This window comes from Larimichthys crocea, chromosome XXI (assembly GCF_000972845.2).
Source record: "Larimichthys crocea isolate SSNF chromosome XXI, L_crocea_2.0, whole genome shotgun sequence".
In the NCBI taxonomy this organism is placed as follows: Eukaryota; Metazoa; Chordata; class Actinopteri; family Sciaenidae; genus Larimichthys; species Larimichthys crocea.
In genome coordinates, this window is record NC_040031.1 from 10814496 (window position 1) to 10837645 (window position 23150).

The 23150-nt window shown below is 39.6% G+C and overlaps 3 protein-coding genes across 4 annotated transcripts; all 3 read left to right on the forward strand.

Moving 5' to 3' along the window:
• The first annotated feature begins 2515 nt into the window (after positions 1–2515).
• LOC104921028 (glycine-rich cell wall structural protein 1.8-like) lies at positions 2516–3815 on the forward strand. Of its 2 annotated transcripts, none has more exons than XM_027272560.1 (6): positions 2516–2611; positions 2715–2754; positions 2829–2887; positions 2974–3316; positions 3363–3680; positions 3756–3815. In XM_027272560.1, the coding sequence occupies exons 1-5, from the start codon at positions 2551–2553 to the stop codon at positions 3667–3669; spliced, it is 810 nt and encodes a 269-aa protein (XP_027128361.1). In that variant the 5' UTR covers positions 2516–2550; the 3' UTR covers positions 3670–3680; positions 3756–3815. The 2 variants fall into 2 exon arrangements, with proteins under 2 accessions (XP_027128361.1, XP_027128362.1); XM_027272561.1 differs by having other exon boundaries at positions 2977–3316.
• A 2864-nt stretch (positions 3816–6679) lies between these two features.
• ifitm5 (interferon induced transmembrane protein 5) lies at positions 6680–9657 on the forward strand. The gene is made up of 2 exons (XM_010733457.3): positions 6680–7051; positions 8440–9657. The coding sequence occupies exons 1-2, from the start codon at positions 6845–6847 to the stop codon at positions 8659–8661; spliced, it is 429 nt and encodes a 142-aa protein (XP_010731759.1). The 5' UTR covers positions 6680–6844; the 3' UTR covers positions 8662–9657.
• A 4888-nt stretch (positions 9658–14545) lies between these two features.
• Positions 14546–22702, forward strand: LOC104921026 (Malate dehydrogenase). The gene is made up of 11 exons (XM_019265787.2): positions 14546–14702; positions 18715–18863; positions 19116–19304; positions 19779–19840; positions 19941–19994; positions 20077–20175; positions 20403–20538; positions 20863–20981; positions 21541–21636; positions 21732–21842; positions 22137–22702. Exons 1-11 carry the CDS (start codon positions 14695–14697, stop codon positions 22200–22202), a joined length of 1089 nt encoding a protein of 362 aa, XP_019121332.1. The 5' UTR covers positions 14546–14694; the 3' UTR covers positions 22203–22702.
• The last annotated feature ends 448 nt before the right edge of the window (positions 22703–23150 follow it).

The following is a 23150-nucleotide window of genomic DNA, read 5'->3' on the forward strand; positions in this document are numbered from 1 at the left end:
TTATGGCCCAGACATCCACCCATAACCTTGCCGAAATGAAAGCCAGATTTGGGCCAAAGCGAAGCCAATATATTTGAAATGACTTCAGTAAGAATATATGTAACTTAGATTAGATTAGATGTACTTTATTCATCCCACCACGGGGAAATGTACTTGTTACAGCAGCGAGGAAAGTGTAGCATACACTACAGAATTAGAAAAAAGTAGAAAAGGCAAAAAAACACAATAAACAGACAGAAATATTTATAACCTACATAATAAACATGGAAAACAATCAACCTTCAAAAACAGACACTGAGGATAAAAGTGGCATGATATATAATGAGAGTATTGTAATGTAAAGAGACCATAGTGTAAGAAATATTGCAAAGAAAGTGACCATGATATAAATACAAAGAAAGTGACCATGATATAAATAATATTATTGCAAGAGTAGTGACTGTAATAGTAAATTTAATGTCTTTGTTTCAGTCACTGGAGGCGCACAACCTCCCCCCTTCTTAATATGGTCACCAGCTGCTTTTGTCTCTTTAAAAGTGATGCATAGCTTCCTCCCTCCTTAACAAAAGGCACAAATGCCTTTTGTCTTTGTAAATTGTGATGTCTTGACTTAACCCTGTACCTGAATACAAGATCCTGCAGGATACTTCAGGGGTATCCTGCAGCGGGGGGGTCGGTGCCAATACAGACAGACAGATGGCCCCATATTCAGGGTCTTTTTTCAATCTTTCACCGCTCACATGTTGAACTGACCTTTTCTTTGCAAAGAAAATAAAAAACCTTGTCGGCCGGCAGAAGTCTCTATTTCATTCTTCACCAGCAGCAGAGGAAAATTTCCACAACAGTGACCATAATATAAATAATATTACAAAAGTAAAATAAATAATAACTGCAAGGTATAACATAGAATGAAATAAAATAGAAAACAATTGCAATGAGACATGAACAGGAGACTACAACATGATCAGGTGGTGCAGGTGTTGTAAAGTCTGACAGCAGCAGGGATGAAGGACACCGACACAGCCAAATAAATTCAACCCCAATATTCCTGATAGAAATGACACTTCATATCACTGCCTATGAGACAGATCCAGGCCTTTTGGATTGAAGTGTTGGATATGATTTTAACTGTGCATGTTTGGTATTTTTCCTGTAAATCCTATACTTATATAGCGCCTTTCTAATCTTCCGACCACTCAAAGCGCTTTACAGGACATATCTCATTCACCCATTCACACACATTCATACACTGATGGCATTGGCTGCCATGCAAGGTGCCAACTGCTCATTGGTTTTTAGGAACTAACCATTCATACACATTCACACACCGATGGCACAGCTATGATTACTTTTTGCATGTTACATAGCCGAATCTTGGAAATCCACTATCAAACCAAGCATTAGTGTCTGGCTTGCAGGAATGTCAAACTCTCTTGCACTGGAAAAAACTCACTTTTATGTCCCATTTTTGAAAGTATGTGGACATCCTTTATGGTGTTCCTGGAGGGGAGCTCCTTAGCATTGGAGGCATGCTCCCCTTGTATGTCAACCATCAACAAATGAGTATTGCTATGTTGTTGGTATGTTTACAATACAAATTGAAAACCAAATTTTAAAAACATAAAAACCGCAACAATAAAACCTATCAAATGAGTAAACACAGGGCATAAAAACCTGAAAGCTCAGCAGTGAATGCAGAGGCACCTTGAATGAAGCCAGGTTAAACAGATATGTCTTAGGTTTTTTAATAGAAATGTCTACAGAGGTGCAGTCCCTCTGTTCCAGAGATAGGTGCTGCAGTACTATGTTACTATGTACTATGTATCTACTGTAACAAGGACAGGCATTATTGTGAAGGAAAAAGAAGGGAGTTTATCTTAACAGCTGTTCTCTCTTGTAAACAGTTGAAATGACTCATGTAATGTTGCTTCAATCAGAAAGTTTCCCTGTGTAACAGCGCCATCAAGTGGGTAGCCAGGTGACTAATTCATATTCAATCAGGAATATCCCATACCTCTGGGTGGAGTTTATTATGGAAAGAAACTTTGTTGAGTTGTCTCAGTTCATGAATTGAAACATTTTGTATTTAAGATTTGTATTTCTCTACAATCTGCAGATTAACTTTGTTTTAGTCTCAGTGTTTGGCTCCTGTGAACTTGACAGGTTATTTATTCAACTTTGACTAATTGAAAGCTTTAAAGAGGAAACATGTTCAACCTGCAAACAATAACAAAGCGGTGCACACCTCTGCTGTTTTATCTCTATGAACCAACTCCAAGCAATCAAATATAATCACGATATAAGATTTGAAACACTTTTTTTTTGCAGATTTTCTCAACACTTAAAGTTTGTGCTGCATTCAGATAAAAACCTCGATACCGATTGCAGTTAACTTTCCAAACAGATAAAACTCAGGTGTCTCAAATACACACCTCAAATCAAAATGCCTGTTTGACCACATGGAACAGGCTTGATTACTATCAGCTGTTCCTACTTAGCCATCAATTAACGCAGCCTTGGGAGTCCTTTAAAAATGAGCCTTCGAGCCTCATGAAGACATTGCAGAGAAACTCTTCACTCTTGTGGAAGTCACACATTGTCCCAGTAGCAGGTATGAATTTTTTTTTGTTTGTTTGCCTGGTTTTCTTTCCAACTTATGGGTTTGTTACTGAATTGTTAATACGACCACTGTTGTCTGTGCTTTACCTCTGCAGCTACTTGTGCTGAATTAGTGCAGTTATCCACCAAAATGATGTAAGTAGATAACTGACTCAGCTTGAAACTGGGTTTTGTTCTTAAAACTGAATCTAAAAGGAACTTGTTTCCAGGATGTTGTGGCTTTCCTGTTTGCTGATTGGAAGCATCACCTGTAGGACTCTAGAAAAAGGTAAGATGTCCTGCTCAATTATGATTGCAAATAAATTATTGATTCTTAACTTTTTTCTTTTTCCCTCCCTCTGGCCTATGGCTTAGAAGGTCCTGCTGCTGCTCCTGGCTTTTTTTGGAACTTGGGAAGAGTGGGTAGTTCTAGCCCAGGCAGTAGCTCTTCTCTACCCAAGCCAAGCTCTGGTAAACCACTTCAACCTTCTGCTCCTCATGTCCCCTCCAGTGCTGGCCCTGGCAACCCTGCATTCAGTGGATATGGGGCTCCTAATGCAGCTTCTCACTCAAGTGGCTATGGTGACAGTGCTTCAGTTGGAAACTATGGTGGTGGCCATGGTAGCTCAGCTAGTGGTTATGGTGTCAGTGCTCCAGGTGGAAGCTACGGTGGTGGGTATGGTTACAATGCTCCAGGTGGAAGCTACGGTGGTGGGTATGGTAGCTCAGCTAGTGGTTATGGTGACAGTGCTGTAGGTGGAAGCTAGTGGTTATGAAGGGGGTAGCTATGGGTATGTGGCCCCTCATGATGAGAGCTCAAACTTTGGACCTGCTATTGGTGATGGTGCCGGCTATGAAAATCCTGAGCCAGTCTTCAGTGACGTGTCTGATCTGGAGCCAGTGTACTCCTACAGCTCTCGTTCAAGCTACCAACGAGGACAAGCAACATTTGCTCAAAGCCGCTACACCCCAGGAGAACCTGTTCCCCCATTCCCGGTATCCAGACGCAGCAGCAAAGCAACTTTCCAACCAAACGCTCCTGCTAAAGCTCCAGCCAAGGGTGGCTTCTAAAGAGCTTTCTGGTAAGAACAAGTCATTCTGCTGTATTCTGGCAACTGTCTGCTTATGGTTTACTTACTCATGTCTTTAACTTGCAGGTCTCAATGCTCCAGGTGTATCATTGCTTCACTGTGACAATAAATGACATTCAGAATGTATCAAATGGCTTGTGACTTTTTTGGTGAGGCTAAAACGAACAATTCTGTTGTGGAAATGCCCCGATCACACGGAACTACGATGGGGGAAACAAGTCTTTGTTTTGGGCGGACACCATGAAGTGGGAGTGTTCTGACTACACCCACTAGTAGTGGCAAATGGAACTGTAGTTCTCATGGACCATGCAAACATGAAGTGGGTGATGGAAGTTGAGTCTTAAATCCCTGTTTCTCTATGAAGGTCATTGATTTGCAACTAAAATGTGGAAGTGAACTGTAGGCAAGTGACCATTTTGAGTCCTGTTTAATTGCTATTAAGCAGGACCCTCAAAGGGTCTAACTTTGTCATATCCATTATTAAATGGTAAGGTAACATTCTGATCAGGAGTGACTAAAATGTCCTTGGACTCGAACAACATTTTCCACAAAGCCTTCATATCTACAGGCACCAGAATGCAGGTGCTCTAGAGTTAATGTTCCTCACTAGTGGTCACCAAAGCTAGTTAAACCATGGATCTTTTTGAACATGATGTGATCCTGAGAAAAGGTGGCTGACGCTAATGTATGGCAAGTTTTAGATGCATTTTACTCTAAGGGACACTTGGTTATTTTAAAATGTGGTATGAGGTTCTTAGTGAGTGTAGTACCTACAGTAGGCTTTTCCCACAGGAGGACCAACATGGAAGCATAGCTATGCATCAAACATGTTAGCCACAAAGACCCACCTCAAATCATACTCCTGTTGCTCAGCCATATATTGAAATATTTAAGTGGCCAGCTGAGGGCAATGTTGTTCCACATTTGAACTTCTAAACTTTGGTCAATTCAGTTTTGTTTTTTTGAAAGATTGAGCTTTATTCTTCCATATTATGAGATCCAACTGTAGATGTAACAAAACTCCAACTCAACACTTAATCTCAAATCCTTCACATCTAAGATGCTCATGTCAGCAATAATAACTCTAACATCAAACAATTCAGTATGAACAGTGAGGCTAAAGAGATCAGTTTGTTACCATATTCTGTCACAGTCCCCAATAACACTGACATGGGAATCTGTTAAATATGAGTATGCCTGTTCTCCCCTTTCACAAAGCACTAAACACCTTGTCTGGACTGGGGATGCTCAGTGGTCATCGGCAGCAGACTGTGGTTGTACTTGGAAACTCCAGTGTGAGTAACTGAGAGTTTGAGGTGCTTACAAATACAGTACTGAGCCAATTCTGCCCTGTAGAAAGAAAAACATAAGCTGAATAAAACAGTTTGTAACTTTATTTTCAAGATTTGTCAACATTTTATTCATTTGAAATCCTGTGTTGTGCTAAAACTTTGGTTGCCACACTTTTAAAATGTCAAACAGTATTAAATACCTAATTTCCCAGAACCGGTGACACTTTAAAAGTGCCTGTTTTTTGTCTGGCAGCAGTCCAAAACTCAAATTTTCCAATTACTGTCATTCATAACAATGGCACGCATTAAATCATGTATCTAATCAACAAGCCAGTCGTTATTGTAAAATAAATCCTTTTGCTACTCCCTCTCCACCTGCCAGTGGTTAGTGCCTTAAGGAGAGATTAACAAGTTGAAGGTGGTGCCCAACACTTGTGGACATGTGTAGACAGTTCAGGACTGCAGAGACTTGATGTAAATTAACCGAAACAATATTGTCAGCTTCACACAATAGAGTTTCTTTAAGGTGTAAAGACAACTCACTAAGCTTCAGGTCCAATATGCACCTTGTTGACTTTGTTCTCAGCTGTTATGGCAGTTTCTGTGCATTTTGTAGGTTTTAAGTAAAATAAGTGTCTATTTATTCAAGTTTTAGTTGTTGTTTTTTGCTTCTGTGGTGTAGCAACTAAATTTGTTGACCAGTCAAAATGTGATGCTGGTCTTGAATCTCCTTCAGAGTCTATGATCAGCATTGGTCTGCTCTTCAGAAAGAACAGATTGAAGAATGCCATAACTGACCAATCAGAGTAGAGTATTCAACAAAGCCGTGTAATAAAATGTGATCATTTGCAATAATGACCGACTGGAAGCAAGAGATTGCCATTTTTTTCAGCCTTTGGAAACTCAGAAAAGTTGTGGATTATTGTTATATTTCTGAGTATTGACTAGTTGTTTCATCTTTAGCTTAAAGGACCATCATGTAGGTTTTAGTGGCATCTAGCTGTCTAGTTACTGATTGCAATCGTGTCATTTCACCCTCTCCTTCTTAGCCTGGGAGGAGATACTATGGAAACATTGTGGTTTAACATAGCGGACTCTGTAGAAGAGGACATGCAGTGTCTGTCGATATAAAAGGCTCATTTTAAGGTAACAAAAGCATAATGATTCTTCTTTTCAGATGATTATATACAAATGAAAAGATAGTTATGAAAATTATAATACATTTTTGCTGTATTCTATAAGCAGAGTCCCATAAATCTGGCACACTCGACCTTTGAATAAAACGTTCAGGCTGGATGACTTCTGGTGAGAACTTTTAACTTGTAACTGTGGACGTCCAAACATATTATAAATTATGATATTTTTGCGCCCACTCAGTTCCCTAACAGGCCACATCACAAACTCATTGCTCAGGGCCCCTGGCAAAGAGCAATCCAGATGAACTCCTCTTCAACACCTTCAAGGCTTTTGAACAACACAACCCTGCCTCCACCCTCCTCTGCTACCACCACTCATCTCCACCACCTGACCCACACCACTAAGACCTCTGAAAGCTGATGTGATGGGTACATTGGTGGAAGAGACTTTGCGCTGTTCCCATGTATATATTTGCTGTCTCTTTCTCTGTCTTCTGTCTCATACAGCTTTCTGCCTCTCTGTATCTCTATTTCAGTCTCTTTCAGACCTGACCACATAATGACAGACCTACTGTATATTAAAGGACCCTGCCCATGCGTCCTCTCCCTGTCACCTCCCTCTTCATTGGCCTTTATAAGCGTCTCACACAGGGGGGGCACTACTTTCCAAAGAGAAGCATCAGGAAGGCTAGCTGGTTCGGGGATCTCCTGTCTAAAACTCTTAACCATGGACAACCATTCATACAACTTCCCCTCTGACTGCACCCCACTCACCAACTGTAAGTCTGCCCGTAAACCAGGTGGATCCACCGTGGTGAACATGGGCAACGCTGGCAAGAATCCTCCCAAGGACTATCTAATCTGGTCGCTGTGCAACACCTTGTACGTTAACTTCTGTTGCCTGGGATTCATGGCTCTCATCTACTCTATCAAGGTGAGATCTTTTTTTTTTGTGTAACTCTTGTAAGTTTTGCATGAAGCATGTAAGAAATGAACAGACGTGTCAAAAGGTTATGATAAGATGTCCAAACAATGACTGAAGGGTTCTCTGTATTTGACATCAGAATGCAACAACACAAGGGCCGAGCAATTGTTCAGTTTGAAAAGGGTCTTAGGTGATTCTTAGTTTTGAACACACCACTGGCGGAAACAGGAATATAACTGGTGAGAAAAGAAAAACGATATCGGAAATGGTGCAACCTAATCTACACCTCTCTGATGATTCAAAGCACTCTGTTATGCAAGTTGGAATAACAGACAAAAGGTAGGCCGAGCTGGCATGGAAACAACGGGTATGTTGTAATAACTGCTAACTGCTAGACGAAGCCCATGGACAAAGAATCTGGCACGGCCGATTCAAATCCAGGCTTGTGCAACAGGTAAAGTGATGCCACAGTGATGAAAACAATTGTAAATGCACGTGTTTCAGCATTTCAAGGGAAGGGATTTTGAAGATTAGGAAGATTTTTGTTGTAAAATGGAGAGCGCAATGTATTTTAAAATATTGTAAAAAGCTATTCCCAATTTAAATGGCACACACAGAGTAAGAATTTGCCTTTACCACAGGAATGGGGCTGTGCAGAACTAAGAACGTAAGCCAGAACCAAATCTTTTCTTACTAAGATGACTCAAATATTCTTGTAAATTAAATATGCAAAGCAAGGTTTGACCAACTGTGTTACTACCTGAACAAAGTCCTGGGAAAACTCACCACAAAAGGGTGTGTATGGCCTTTACAATTTAAGCCTGCTTAAGAAATCTTTCATCTCTCTGCATAGGGCGCAGCTCTGAATCACAGGCCCAGCACTAGTTCAGCACTGAAATTAAAGACAGTGACTGGCTGCTTGTCTGAGGAGTTAAAAATGGCGTAATTGGCATCTTCCTAATGGGCAAGTACTCATGGGGAAATTAGAGAGTGCTAGGGAAAGACTCAGGCTGGTCTGTTCCAAAATATACGGACACACTTAGAAGCAGCTCAAGGATTTCATATCACCCCGCCCTTGCGCAACCTTGAATCTGCGCTCTTTGTGGAAAAAACTGGGAATTATGGGACAAGCGGCCATGAACTGTTGTAAACAAAAACATGACTGAACATTATAATAATGCCTTTGTTTGTTCTTGTCCTCTCACTAGTTAAAGTATACATGGGTGTAGACAATAACCAAGCATTTCTTTTCATAAATTAACGTTAGAAACCATCCAGTAGAGACAAAGCGTTTACGTCTTCAGCTGTTTTGATGCCAACTTAAGTTCTGTATCAGTTAATATAAATGACTTCAGTGTTTACATGTAAATAAAATGTGTGTTTGTGTGTCTGTGTAGGCCCGGGACCAGAAGACTCAGGGTAACCTGCAGTTGGCCCAGGAGTGTTCGGACAAGGCCAAGTGGTACAACATCCTGGCGGCCGGCTGGAACATGCTGATTCCACTTCTGGCCGTCGTCCTGCTCGTCCTCCTGCTCATCCACCTCGGTTCGTCCCAGGGCTCATTTGACTTCTTCGGAGAGGACGGCTTCCAAAACTTCATTAAACTTTTCAGCTGGTAGATGAAGAAGAAATGAGGAAAAAACAAACAAACAAAACAAACAAAGCCCAAAACAGATCAGTCTCAAAATCAACCCATTCACACTAACTGGGAGAGGGTATTTGATTGGATTCAGCAGATGGGGCTCCTAAAGAGTTTTACCCTGTCATAGTTAAGCAATAAAGTACTTGAAATCATGTCCTGTACTGGGCTTTCCTAAAATGAGCTCAGCACTAAAATATTAAAAAATTAAGCCCTGGTTTTTGTTTGTGTATTGTCCTCTTTGGGATGCACCAATACCAATGGTGGTATCAGATATTTTGGCCAGTAAAAGACTAAAACGGGGAAATTCAAGCAATATCTGAGAGTTACACCGAAACAACAATGGAAAAAACATACCAGTGATAAAGGTTTATGCAGTTAAAGCAACACAACACTGTGATACTAACAATTTGTATTATGATTACTTTAATGTATATCAGCATCAGTGCATCCCCACTTCTGTTGTCAGTATTAGAGGTTAGTACAGCTTAAACCTGCCGGTCTCCCAGGTACGGTCAGTAAATGTGACGTGAAGTTGATAAAAGACTGAACAGCCTAAAAAAACGGAAAAGAAATGAACAAACTGAATCCAGGTTGTGAGATTGAGCAAGCAAGCAGCCACTCTGGGTCATTTTTGTGTTGTTATTTATTGTATTTATGTGGAACGGAAACTTTAAAGAATTCATCTTTAGTCAGGGTAGAAAGAGATCGAAGAGCGGAGCGAACAGAGGACTGTGGAGCCAAAGTCTGAATGTCATGATGATGAAAAGCCACTTGACAAAAGACAATCAACATTCACCTCCCATTCATAGTCTATTATTATTTTTCTTCTTTCAGCAGTTTTTGTTTTACATGTTATTACTATTACAACATACATCTATTTTTTGTCATTATTCATGTATTTTAATTAGTATTTTGTTGTGTAAGTATTTTAATTTTACATCATCTTATTGCTGACCTCTTGTGAGTGAGCTAAATAAACCGGATACTGTTAACTCAGTATTGCATTGAAAAACAAATCAGCCTTTCATTTTCTCTTTCACGTTTTACTTCATTTATCATAAATCTACTAACCATCTCCAGCTTTTTCAGATCCTCTCTTAGCTAACGGACACGGTGATGATGAAGAGATGTTTATTCTGACAGTTCCCCCGCTGCACCTGGACCCAATGTTTAAAGTAATAATTTTCAGCATCATAGGTTTGATTCTGGGGCGGGTCTGAGGTAACGGGCATGGCACGGGTTGTTTTCATCCCAGCTGTGAGCCTTCTGCTAGTACCAACTATATACAGAACATCCCGTTTTAGGAAAGTGTATAAGCGTGCCCTCAGATGTAAGGCAGGGCCGACCAGGCAGACCACTACAGAGGAGTCAGCAGCAATGTGGAGGCCTGCAGTGGGACGAGATGGCTCATTTCCACTCAATCTGCCCTCAGTCTGAGAGCATCATTATAGATTAAATGCAACATGTTTTTGCAAAAAGGCTTGACAGGTTGAAGACTTGATTAGCCCTTTGCTGGCTGGTTGGTGCCCTGGAAAACTCTCAGTAGCCGAAGCCGATGTATGGATTTTTTCAAGTTCTAAAAAAAGTTTGGTTGAGAATCATTCTTATTATATATGCTCAGCTGCACCACCACAGAAATATATATATAACAATGCACAGAATTTCTTGTATTTTTTATTAAATCAATGAGTGGAACATGTAAATACACATATAACATATAATGATAAATCTAGATTTGAAACTTTCGAAGCGGCCTGCCGATAGTGTTTTCGAGCGGTGTGCCAACACTGCTGTGCCTTTGTCATTTTAGTTACTATTTACAGACCATAAAGAAATAAGATTTTGGAATCTGCACCACAAGAGGCAGTTGTCATTAGTTACTCACACAACACATGCAGTGACAAAGACACCTGTGGTGGTGAGCACACATGCAAATCAAGAAAGAGAACGAATAAAAACGTGTATACATGCATATATAAGAATGCAACATGCATGTACATGGTTTGTGAAGCACACTCACTGAGATTCCCTTTGAGCAATACAGAGACTAAATCTGACTGTCCTACAGAAAACCCTCAGAGACTCCATTTATCCTCCTGCTCCTTGTCCCTCGTCTTTGATAACTTGGGTGTCCCGCTCCACCGGACCTCCCACCCTCTGGACTCCCAGCATATTAGCAACCTCTCCTTTGCTCGCAACTTTATTTATACGCACCCAAATCACAGCCTCTAGCTTCCAACTTTCTATTTTGCTCCTGTGGTCGGGGAGAAATGCTTACAGATGTCTGAGCCGTGGAGAATTACAGGCTAGCAGCCGGCGCTGCAGTGGGAGGGAGGGCACTTACTTCTTGTTGCTCTTTCTGGGAGCTGTTTCGCTATACAGCAAAGGAGACGTGTAGAAAGGTCATATATTGTGAGTCAGGTTCAACAAGCCTAAACTTAATCATGAAAGGGAACAAATCGTGTGGTCAAACTCAAACCAAGCATAATGCAACATGTTCTTCTTCAAACACTGACTTAAACTTGTGTCTAAAACCTCATTAACCTCATTTTTTTTATTCACACAATATCAAATTTGGTTTTTATTAGTATAAAAAAAGATACAATGCCCATCAGTTTGTTTACTTTTAGCTAAACCAGCTATGACCAGCTTCATGCCTCCACTGTAAATGTAGCTGCTCTTGTACAAATTACATACAATTACTTGTACATTACATGTGCTTGTCCTTGTATTTATACCTGTTATCCACATTTTAAGGCCACATCACAAAGCAAAACACAAAATGTTTTGCAGCCCACAGTACCGTGTTGGAACAGAACATACTACTACACATAATGCCTGTCAGATGATGATTATGTATCTTGCGTGCAAAGCTGGCATCGCACACAAGAGGGTGCAGTGGCGCAAGAGAAAAAGCTCATGGGTTTCCCTTAGGGGGATTAATAATGTGCTCAATACATTTGGTGGCCATCTGTGTATTAGCAAAGGTGAAGGTAAAGGTCAATATAGGATTTATATTAAAAGAAAATGTCGTATGTTTAGATATACTATGCAAAAACTGCACCCATAAAGACATACACAGGCAAACACAATGCCTACAGGCAGTGGGGATGTACATACACATATATTCATTCAGTACCTATGCTCAGAATCAGATATTTTAATCCTTCTTGGCACATTAATTGGAGCAAACGTTGAGCCTCTAAGCCAAAGACTGTTTAGACATGCTGACAATGAACCGTTTATGAGACCCAGTGTATTTGCATTAAACAACAACCTGGTTACATATATGTCACGGAGCATAAATGTTAAATGTCAAGCCGCATTTTCGTGTCTGAACTAGTCTGTGATGACTCTTATGTTGTCAACATAATTTGCCTCTGAGATCTTCTGTCACTAGTGATGTTTTCCCAGTTCAAACTGGAAGCAGGTTGGATTACTTTTTTATTTCAACCTAGAACAAATGTCCTTTATTTCCATCTTTATTTTATTTTAAAAAAAAATTATTATATGCAAGTTTTTTTCCAGTAAAGACACACAGGGGGTGACGACAGCTCTACAATGATCCACTCTGTTAAGTGAAGCATTTTTAATCCGGGCACTATAGTTTTACATCATCAGTGAAAAGATTGGAAACGTTTTGTATTATTGCATAATTTACTCGAAATGCCGTGTGAAATAGGAAAGCATGTACTTCTGTGGAATCTGATTTATTCTGATGATAGATGTGCGGTTCTCAAACTATTGTTCTTTTAGCATTGTACAAAGTCTGAGTCTTTTGTAGAGAAAATGAGGCTTGTGTTGTTCTTTTCTCTCTTAATTTGCAGGGTGGACAACATACAAACGCAGAGAGAAAGGTCAGTTCATTCACAGCTAAATTACAGCAGCCACGGTGCCAAATGTGAGCTTGGACAGCTCAATTCATTATGTTTGAAGCCTGTGGACAAAGTGTCTGTGTAGCAGTGGTTACACACTGTCTGCATCTATACCACTCACATATATTCAGTTGCCACACTTCCAAGTCCAGTCAGTGCCTGACCCCTTGTGGCCTACTTAGACTTCAGAGATCTCACAGACACGATGGACTCCCTTTGTCCATCAAACTTTTTTGACTGGAACACAAACACCACATGTTAAATGAGAAAAAATAATCATAATAACGATGCCACTGACACTGCGATGAGACAGGACAGTGACAAAAATATTAATTTATCATTTATATTGTCATGTGTGGGCCATGTATAATATAAAAAATACATACATACATTTTAAAATCTGAAGGATATTATGTATCACATGAGCTGCATCTAGATTTTGAAGTGCCACGGTGGCTTCTCTGTTGAGGAGTTACATGTTACAGAGCCCTCCCACTATTTTATAGGACTGTGCATGAGCAGACTGGTTAAAGACTGGTCATGAATTGTAAAGAAATCAAAGCACCAGAGGTAAAACATTTAAAAAAGTTGTCAACATTTACACAAGTACTGTCTTGAAATACAAGTTTAAAGTAATTAAAGTAAGTAAATATTGAATTTTAAATTTTATTTTATCAAAATCAGATAAACAATACAAAATATAAAAAAAACAACTATATTATTGTATTATTTATCCCAGAGGTGAAATTCCCAAACTACCCAGCAGCATAACCACTAATTAAAATGATCCACCTGGCACACTGCACACCAGCATCTGTCTATCTCTTCTACTTCAGCATCATATAGGCAGCAAAGGTGATAAAACTAAGTTAGGAAACAACATAAAGGAAGTAAAAGACTAATTATAATAACATACTTAATGCATACAAGTTAGAAACAACAAGAAAACAAACATAAAATTAATGCATACAAGTTAGAAACAACAAGAAAACAAACATAAAATAAATAAATAAAAGCATAATGTTGATTTAAGAACAAAGGTTTCTATGTTGCCTGGCTTGAACTTCTGTTTTGTGTCTCTCTGCTCCTCCTCCTGTTTCCACTTTGCATGTTGCTTGTTAAGAAACCTCCTGAGACAAAACAGCCTCCACATTCATCCCTACAGAGGACAATCAAAGACACATCCCGACCACAAGAGGGCGCATCGAGTCATTTACTTGCACCCCATTGTTGTGTATTATTATCTCAGCTATGCACATGACAACACCTTAGCCTGAAGCCATGCGTCCTGATTCCTGATAAACACCGGGCGACTTTGGCTGCTTCTCAGACTGATGATGGAGTTTTATCCGCAGAGCTTCAGCCATGACTTCTGCAGCCAGCATCACCTTGTTAGGGGTTTCTATGGATGTGTTCACAAAGTAGTCCCTCAGGAGTATATCCTGTGGGTATTATGGAGGTATTGCGCAGGGTGATACATTTTCCTACCACGCTTTTGTAATGTTTGAGAGGGAGCTGGGTGTTTCAGCAGTTACAGAGAAAATGAAACATATATTTTTTAAATGATTTATATGAAGTAGAGCCTGTGATCATTTAAGAAGATCTGATGACTTGCACTACATCCCAAACATAAGAAAAACCAGTCGCACATTTCTGTGTTTTACAGGGCACCCTGTGGATTTTTAATGAGCTGAGGAGCCTATAGATGATCTCTTAAATGTCTGTAGGGGTTTATTATAAGCAAACATAAATGTAGACTGTCTGTCTTGTTAAAAAAAATAAAAAAAGGAGTTTACCTAACGCCTGGAGTCCCACACAACCTTTCCACACCAGATCAAGTCTACATCAAGTTTTTAGCGCGCACAGACACTCCCCCCGACACACACACACACACACACACACACACACACACAAAGCATCTCCTCCTAAAAAAAAAAAAAAACCCGCCTACAGACAGCCATCAGACAGGATACCTGAAAGATGTAATAGCACTGGGCGTATCCAAACACTGCGCGGCTTGAAGAGCAAGTTGGCTGAGTCTTTTTGAATCATATCAGCAGATCACCAAGCACAGGACAGTGCCAGGAGAGCAGCACAGCATCAACCTGGAAGGAGTCGAGCGCAGGACAGTCAACATGAGCAGGTAAGGACGGCTGGACGACGCCAATTAACAATTAACAGGGATTAAGGTCAATACAGACAATTAGCGTCTGGATGAGCGTCATGGCACGACAGGTTATTGACTGACATATGACTGAGGTATGAATATTTGTTAAACTACAGTATGGATGTAAGTAGGAAAGTTTCTAGATTTAACTTCATCCTCTCCCCCCAAAAAGTCTGTGTATGGTTGTCTGCAAGTGATGCCCCAAAGAGAAAAGAAGAAGAAATTAGTTTAATATATATGTTTTATTATTATTTATTTTATTTTTTTATTTTATAAAAAGAATATTTTGTTTTTCATGTTCACATGGCTGTTTCATGTGCTGGTTTTAACTTTTAAAGGATAAATCAAACACATTTAAACCCCTTTTGTACTTTATTTATGTGCTTTTTTAACATTTAGATTAACTTTTTAAATAAATTGCTTCACTCCTAAGTAACAGGATCCTTACACCAAATCATATTTCATCTCCATCGCATGTCAGTTGAATTAAATTCACATTAAATTCAAAGTCAGAGCTGCTCTCTAATGTGTCCGGAGTTAAGTTTAAACTTTAAAGCCTGTAGACTTGTGTCTTCCCCATGTGTGTACTTGTTTAACTGATTTCATATTGCTCATAAAACACCCAACAGGTAAACACACACACAGTTACACACCCTCCTGCACACGTCCAAGAGAGTTTATTATGTAACCTCTCTACTTTAGTGATAGTTTATGACTGCATCGACACTTACAGCTGTTAAGTCGAACCCGTCTCATTATAGTTGTAGCATGAACCAGCTTCTGTTTCGACTCTGTATGTCGTCCAAAGATAATTCAGTCAAACCAGATTGTTTCTTTTAAGGAGGAATGTGTTTTACTTCCTAGATGTAAAGGAGGAATGACATCAGTCAAACAAAGCTATTTTTAAAATGCCATGCATGATAGCATAGCAAACACTCCTACCGGAGTCCGTGTGATCTCGTGACAAGGGTTTGTCTGAAGGTGTCACATCTCAATCATGAAGTCCTAGTCAAAGTTTTCCCCTATGCATGACTCGTTTCTGTGCAGCCTACAGGACACATTACCTATCTTTCCACTGGGTTCTCTAACCTGTACGGGCTTAACAGTGGATTTAATTAGGACTGCTATGTGTTAGAGCTTCCTATCCTCAAGCCAAGACCAGCTTCCCTGCAGATGTCATTTCAAGTCTCCTTCCTCTAAGGATGCCAGAGACGACCCTGTTACGGAGGGTCTGCAGTATTAGGGTGAAGGTCAAAATCTGTTTGATTAGGATTTGAGTCCAGAGTCCAGATCCACTAAAAGTTTGCAGAGGGAAAAGTGTATTCTATGTCCGAAGTCAAGGCTGTTTATTTATCACCCACAATGTGGGGAGGTTTTTACGAAATCACAAAAATAAAACAGCATGAAAGAACTCTGAATCCATGCAAATCTCATTGACTTCCCTATATGATATTTGTTAGAGATCTGCAGCTGCATGCAATCCTTTAAAGGAATAGTTCAACGTTTGGGAAATTATACTCATGAGAGCACTTCATACTACTTTCCCATCTGTGTGGTGCATATGTCCCCGGGGCCAACAACTGGTTACCTTAGCTTAGCATAAAGACAGGAGACGCAGGATTTGGCTCGTCAGGTTCTATCCAACGGTAACAAACTCCTGCCAGGATCTCTGCAGACCGATAAACATGTCATATCTTGCTTTTTTTAATCCTTTCTGTACTGTCAGTTCAGTAATTGTTAATATGCATGCTCATTTGCGTATAACAATTTCAGATTTTCTTTCATGTCTAAAACACATTTTTCTGCACGGTTGTACGTATTGATAGTATATTTTTGCACGTAGGCCTATGCTTGCACGCAGTACGTCCTGTAACTTGAACCCTCGATGTGCCAGTTTTGCTGGTTTATAACTTAAGCAGAAAAGGGGTGTACAGGGTACACTGTGAGCTCTTGTTTGTGCCACACTTTTGTTTACGCTGGGTTCCTAATTAGCAACAGCTGAGGAGGAGCAAATTTCACAAAGTGTTCTCACGAGAGACTTGTAAGTGTCTCGAAAAAAAAAAAAAATGGTGGGTTATCATCGAATGAATCGCTCAAAGTAATTCAAACATGTTGCTGCAAAGACGGTACAGTGTACAAACGTGAGAGTTGCTTATCTCACAGTCCGATGCTATAGCTGCAATTTGGATAGTTACTTCTTTAGTTTGGGGACAACAAACGATTTAATTACTTTCGTCGTTTTGTGTTCTTCTAACTGTTTCTACAGAACACAGTGTTATTTTGGCGAGGAAACGAGCATCACCCAATAACCAAGCCTTGCCAAAACGCCTACAGTCATTTCTGTATCCAATTATGGTGCATTCCAAAACTTAACTGACTTTTACCACGACAGAAGGAAACAAGGGAAAAATAAAGATGATAAAATGAGAAGAATGGTGAAGAAGGAAGAGATGGAGTAGAATGTGATGTATTAAGCACTGGAGACTAGAAAACAGCATGATGCATCACGTGTTCTGTTCTGGCAGTGATAAACAAAACAAGATTTTATGATTAATCTGGTTTTATTAGTTTTGTCACAGTCAAGGGTAACATTTAATGCACAAAGTATTTTTTAGAGAACATTTCGTACTCGTTTTGGATGAGACGTATGACTTGATCGCCATGTTGCTTCTTGGTTTTGACATATATATTATATTGTAATATAGAAACTTTATTCAGAAGTTGTTGGAGTAACTATACAAAAAATCTTTAAAACTTTAAATTTATTTAAATTTCGGAAGCGTTTTTCTTCATACGGCAATCTTTACTCTGCCAAAGAGGTGATGTATTCAGTCAACCATGAGACATAGTTCATATATGACCAAATGGGTTCATTATTATAATTTCATTATACAGTGACACCACAGATTATTGCACGACACTGTGGGGAGGGTGACAAACAGTTTTTCTGGTACAAAAAGTTGCTAGTTCTCATTTACGCAGTTCATCATTTCTTTGGAAAGGTAAACAGACAGGTTGAAATTTTCCTGGCTGCGTTTTTGTGTCAGCTGAAGTTGACTTGTAGTAACAAGTTAACAGTGTAACACTGGCAGAGGTTGACTGCCATAGCCTACGTCTATAAGGTAATAGGTTGTGCAATTAATATTGCAATGGTGAACTTCAGACTTAGCATAGGGCTGCCCATTCTGTCTAAGCCTATAGAACGTTGGGCAAAAAAGGGTTCACTTGTGCAAGGACAACAGGTTTGTATTACCTTTGCTCTCTAGGGCAAAAGTCAGACTGTCTGTTCCCGTTTGAGAAACAGAACACTGAACATCAGCCAGAAAATGATTGTGCGTACTTCATTTATTTTTCTTTTTTCTCTGAGATGCCAAAGTCAACACTGCTTTGCAACTCCATCAGGTCAGAGTAACTGAGAGAATATCAAAAAAGCAGACAGACAACACGTGATCATACCCATTAACCAACAACAACACAAACCTGTGAATGTGTCTACAGTCATACATTTATCTATAAAACAAAAACATCCCATCCCTGAGGGTCATTGTAATAGTAAATTAAATCAACCACTAGAGACGCACAACTTCCCCCCTTCTTCATGTAAGATACCAGGTCCTTTTGTCTTTGTAATGTAATCGTAAATTCAATCAACCACTTCAGACCACAATCAACCCCAAATCCCACCCCCTTAACATACGATACCAGATCCTTTTGTCTTTGTAACTTGTGATGTCTAGACTCAACTTTGCACCTAAATAACACCTAAGATCACTTCAGGTGTAAAACACATCAACGGGGAGTCGGAGCCAATACCTGCAACAGACAAAACCTTTTCTCTGCAAAGAAAATAAAACCTTGTCGGCCGGCAGAAGTCTCTATTTCATTCTTCACCAGCAGCAGAGAATTTCCACAACATCATTTATTTATTTATTTTTATTTTAAGGGTACAAGCATCAGATTATATACTCTTTTTTTTCCTCCTCTGCAGATGTCTGATCAGCAAACCGGACGTGCAAGGTTTCATCGAGAGGTGTATGGTAGCCGTGGGCACCCAGCCACATCACGCCCGCAGCCTGGCTGAGGTGCTGGTCGAAGGAGACCACAGGGGCCACTACAGCCATGGACTCAACAGAATGGGTCAGTGGAAGTTAACTATATCTGCATGTCTAAATTTAAAAGTGGAAGTAAAGTGGGTGAACTGTGACTTGTAATTTATCAGATTGCTAATATATAACATATAATAAGATTTTTACAGATGCAATAATTTGTGTACTTTGTCCTTTACTGACCCAAATCTGAAAAGATATGTCACCATCTCCTTGATTGGGATGTTTTTGTGTTTGTATATAAATATGTGTTTGTGCTCACTGTCTCTATATTTTTGGACAGACATGTACGTGAAGGACGTCCAATCAGGAATCTGTGCCAAGGACGGTGAACCGGTGGTGGAAAAAGAGAGTGCAGCCACAGCACTGGTGGAGGGCAAGAACCTTTTGGGTCCTGTCGTGGGAAACTTCTGCATGAATCTCGCCATTAAGAAAGCCAAAGAGGTTGGGATTGGCTGGGTGGTGGCACGTGGTGAGTCCTTGTTTTCTTTGAATCGAAAAGTGAAAGTCGGAAACTGTCCTGTGACATGAGATGTGCATACATCTATGATATCATGTTAGTGCAGCACGTCGGCGGAATGACGCATGTTCACACTTTGCCGTAGTCTGTGAAAATCAGACGAGTTGCCTGAAGGATAAACCCGTGTTAACTCAAGAACTGGTCTTTCCCGCTGACATGCTCAGGTTTCAGATGCAGGTTCGTGTTTGATTAGACTGGATGTTCCACATTCGTAAAAGGATTATCTTCACCGTTAAAACATTAGTAGACTGTTTGACTCATATAACAGGCAATTGGCAAAGCGTGTGAGGAGAGAAACCAAAACCACTGTCGTGTCCGTTGACTGCAGTGTGTTGGATTTCAATTAATTTACTGTTTACACGCATCGATGAAAATACATTACCGTTGCTAATCAAATGTTTACTGTCAAACACGTTTCTTCCTTAGGCTCCAACCATTATGGTATTGCAGGATACTACGCATTGCAAGCTCTGAAGGAGAACATGATTGTGAGTGAAAGACCTGAATACTATAAATATCAATTATTTTTTGGAGGTTGAATGTGCCAACATGGTTTTAAATGTATGTCTAATTATCTGACCACCACAGGGCATGTCATTTACCAACACATCCCCACTGGTGGTTCCCACACGTGGTAAAGAGGTAAATTTATTCCACAGTATGAACTTCGTGCCATAAACGACTCCTTTGTCTCATTCTAACACTGTGAACCTGCTCTTTGTAGTGCACTTTGGGCACCAACCCCATTAGTGTGGCAGCTCCTGCTAATGACGGAGACAGCTTTGTTCTAGACATGGCCACATCAGCAGTAGCACTTGGAAAGGTAACAACAGGTTCATACTGATGAGCCTTCGGGGATGCGTTCATTATATACAGAACATACAGTAACTTCCTCAATGTCAAAACACATTATATGCTCCATCTGTGCAATATTAATATCTAAAAGACCAAATCTCACTGAATTAATAAGGAATTGAGAGGTCTCTTAGAGTGGCAGAGTTGTTAAACATTTAGTTTTATTAGTATAATGTGCTTGTTTTACGTGCACAGGTGGAGCTCTATGAACGGCGTGGAGACCCCATCCCTGAAGGCTGGGGCTGTGACGCCAACGGCAAGCTGAGCACCGACCCTAAGAAAGTTCTGTCCGGAGGAGGACTGGTGCCGATTGGTGGAAGTGAAGCGACAGGTGAGAAACCAGCGGATTTGGAAGTCTGTTCAAAGAGAGAAAGATCCTCCAAAGTCTACGTTTGAATTCTTTTTGTAAGCATGTCATGATACTGACAATAGTCTGTAGTTACATTTTTGCATTTTGCAACATCAAGCGTCCTCTTCTTGGTTCCAGATATTTCTCTTTGTGCACTTTAAAAATCCTCATGATCCATATGATCTTTGTAGGAATATATAACAGAGGGAAAGATGTGGTTAATGGAGAAGGGAGACAAAGTTCGTCATGGTCTTGATTTTGTTTGTGTTGTAATGTTTGTTGTGTGTTTTGTGTTGTTCCCCTCAGGAGGGTACAAAGGCTACGGTCTGGGAATGATGGTGGAAGTGTTCTGTGGTATTTTGGCCGGTGCCCAATACAGCAATCATGTTCGCACATGGAAAGTAACTGACCGTATTGCCAACCTGGTACGTTTTTTTTTTTCTTGGCTTGTGTTGTGTTTTCAAGTGGACACACTGACCTCATGTAAAATCAAATGTGTGCCAAAGGTAACTTTGGTGATATGATATGAGAATGGCTTTAAATGACACTTTTTTTGTATTTAAAATGAAAACTAAATATTTGAAAATGTATTTAAATCCTAAATGTACTTGCATGTATTCTCAAATATATATTGCAAAGAAGCTTTTTGTTGTTTTGCAGTTACATCACTTCATCGTGAAAGATTCACTTCAAAATTGGCTGTATTAGTTTAAATAATGTTTGATAATCTACGCATGTTCCTCTAGTCAAAGTTACCAAACAGTAAAAGTTTTAATTATAGTAAAATTATCATCACAAACTTTTTTTTCCCCCCTTCAAAAGCCAGCTTCTGTGTGTTGACACAGTCTTTGACAGCTCCACTTATCTAAACGATAAGCACGATCAATGAGTCTGACGGAGACCATGTTATGTCGCGTCATAGTTCCCTTTACTTTGTATTGGATCAGCTCACAGTGTCGTCATTATCCGTTTCATGTTTTTCAGGGTCAGTGTTTTGTGGCGATTAACCCAGAAAACTTTGCTCCCGGGTTCAGTGACAGGATGTCTGACCTGCTGTCCATCCACAGAGGAATGGAACCAGTGAGTCCAACCGCTGCAATGTTTATATACAGACTAACAAAGGGGACAAATGTGCAGATGATGTCCAATAATTGCACCCGCTTAATTTGACACAGGCTGACCCCAACGTTCCCGTTTTGACTGCTGGAGATCCAGAGCGGATGAACATGAAGAGGTGTGATGACATGGGCGGCATCCCTTACCACATCAATGTTGTTAACTACATGGTAAGAGCTGCAAATAAATAATCAATCAAGAAAAATATATTTACTTTCTTGTAGAGAGTAAGATGACATGATTGATACCTTTTTTTATATCTGAATATGAAGCTGCAACCAGCTTAATATAACCTAAAGTTGGGGAATCAACTAGCCTGGCACTGTTCAAAGTTATCAAGATCCTTCTTCAGGTTCTGGTTCTGGTTCTAGGTTAAACAAGCAATGTATACCTGACATTTAGAGGTGTTGGTAGCCTGTGTTTGTTGCCTTCTTGAACTCATTTTTTCATTTTATTTCCCGCAGAACGACTGTGCTAAGAACATTGGTGTCAGCCCGCTGCTGCCCTGCGACAATCTCATCTCCAATTAATCAATCCAAGCCAAGACTGTCAGTATTGGAAGAACCTACAACTCGAGTCACTTTGGGAATGCAATCCTGTTTATGCACATGTTACATTGCAATCATATTTTACGGATTTTAACTGCGCACAATACCATTTTTGTCACATGAAAGTTTTAATTTAAAAAAAGGACTTATATCATGCATGAGAAAAAGGAGAATATTTCCTTTCATATTTTTTGTGTCTGTTGCTTCCACATGTAAACGCTGAATGTGAGACCACAAAATACGCACACTTGTTGTCTAAAGCTGTTGTAAGTTGCATTGTGGCTGTTTGCTGGAGGTGAATGAGTTAAAAAATATTTGAGTGGTATTGCTGGAAAAACCAAAGCTAAAGTTGTTGTGCTTTGAGTCATTTGAGTTTATTTGTCCAGTTATAAAGCAGACAAAAAGATTTAAAGGTTTTGACTTTGAAGTCATCGTAAAAAACACTATTGTGCCTTATTCAATAAAAGCCATATGAAAGAAAACATTGTTTTTGTTTTAATATTCAAATATCACATGTGATCTGGCAGATAATACACATTACACCTGTTATATTTCAACCACCAGATGGCGTCGGAGCATCAACAGTTTGCATGCAGCTCCTCTTGTAGCGAGGTCAATTCCACAAATACTTCCCTCAAATGAATTTATAAATGTTACAAGCAAAAAAAAACAAGAGCTGAGATATGTAAGTATGCATTTATTAAAGTGCAATGTGCTCATATTGTTAATCCAGTCTTTAAACAGGGTTAAATGCTCTCATAATATATATTAATATAATATTTAAATATTGCCAAACATGACTAATAATTGCATATCACGATCAAAGTGCATTATATCCTTTAAACATGTTTTAAAATTTAAATTAAATTTTTTATTTTATTTTTGCTGTGACATAATTGTTACCTTATGTTGGAGTTTTCATTTGTTTGC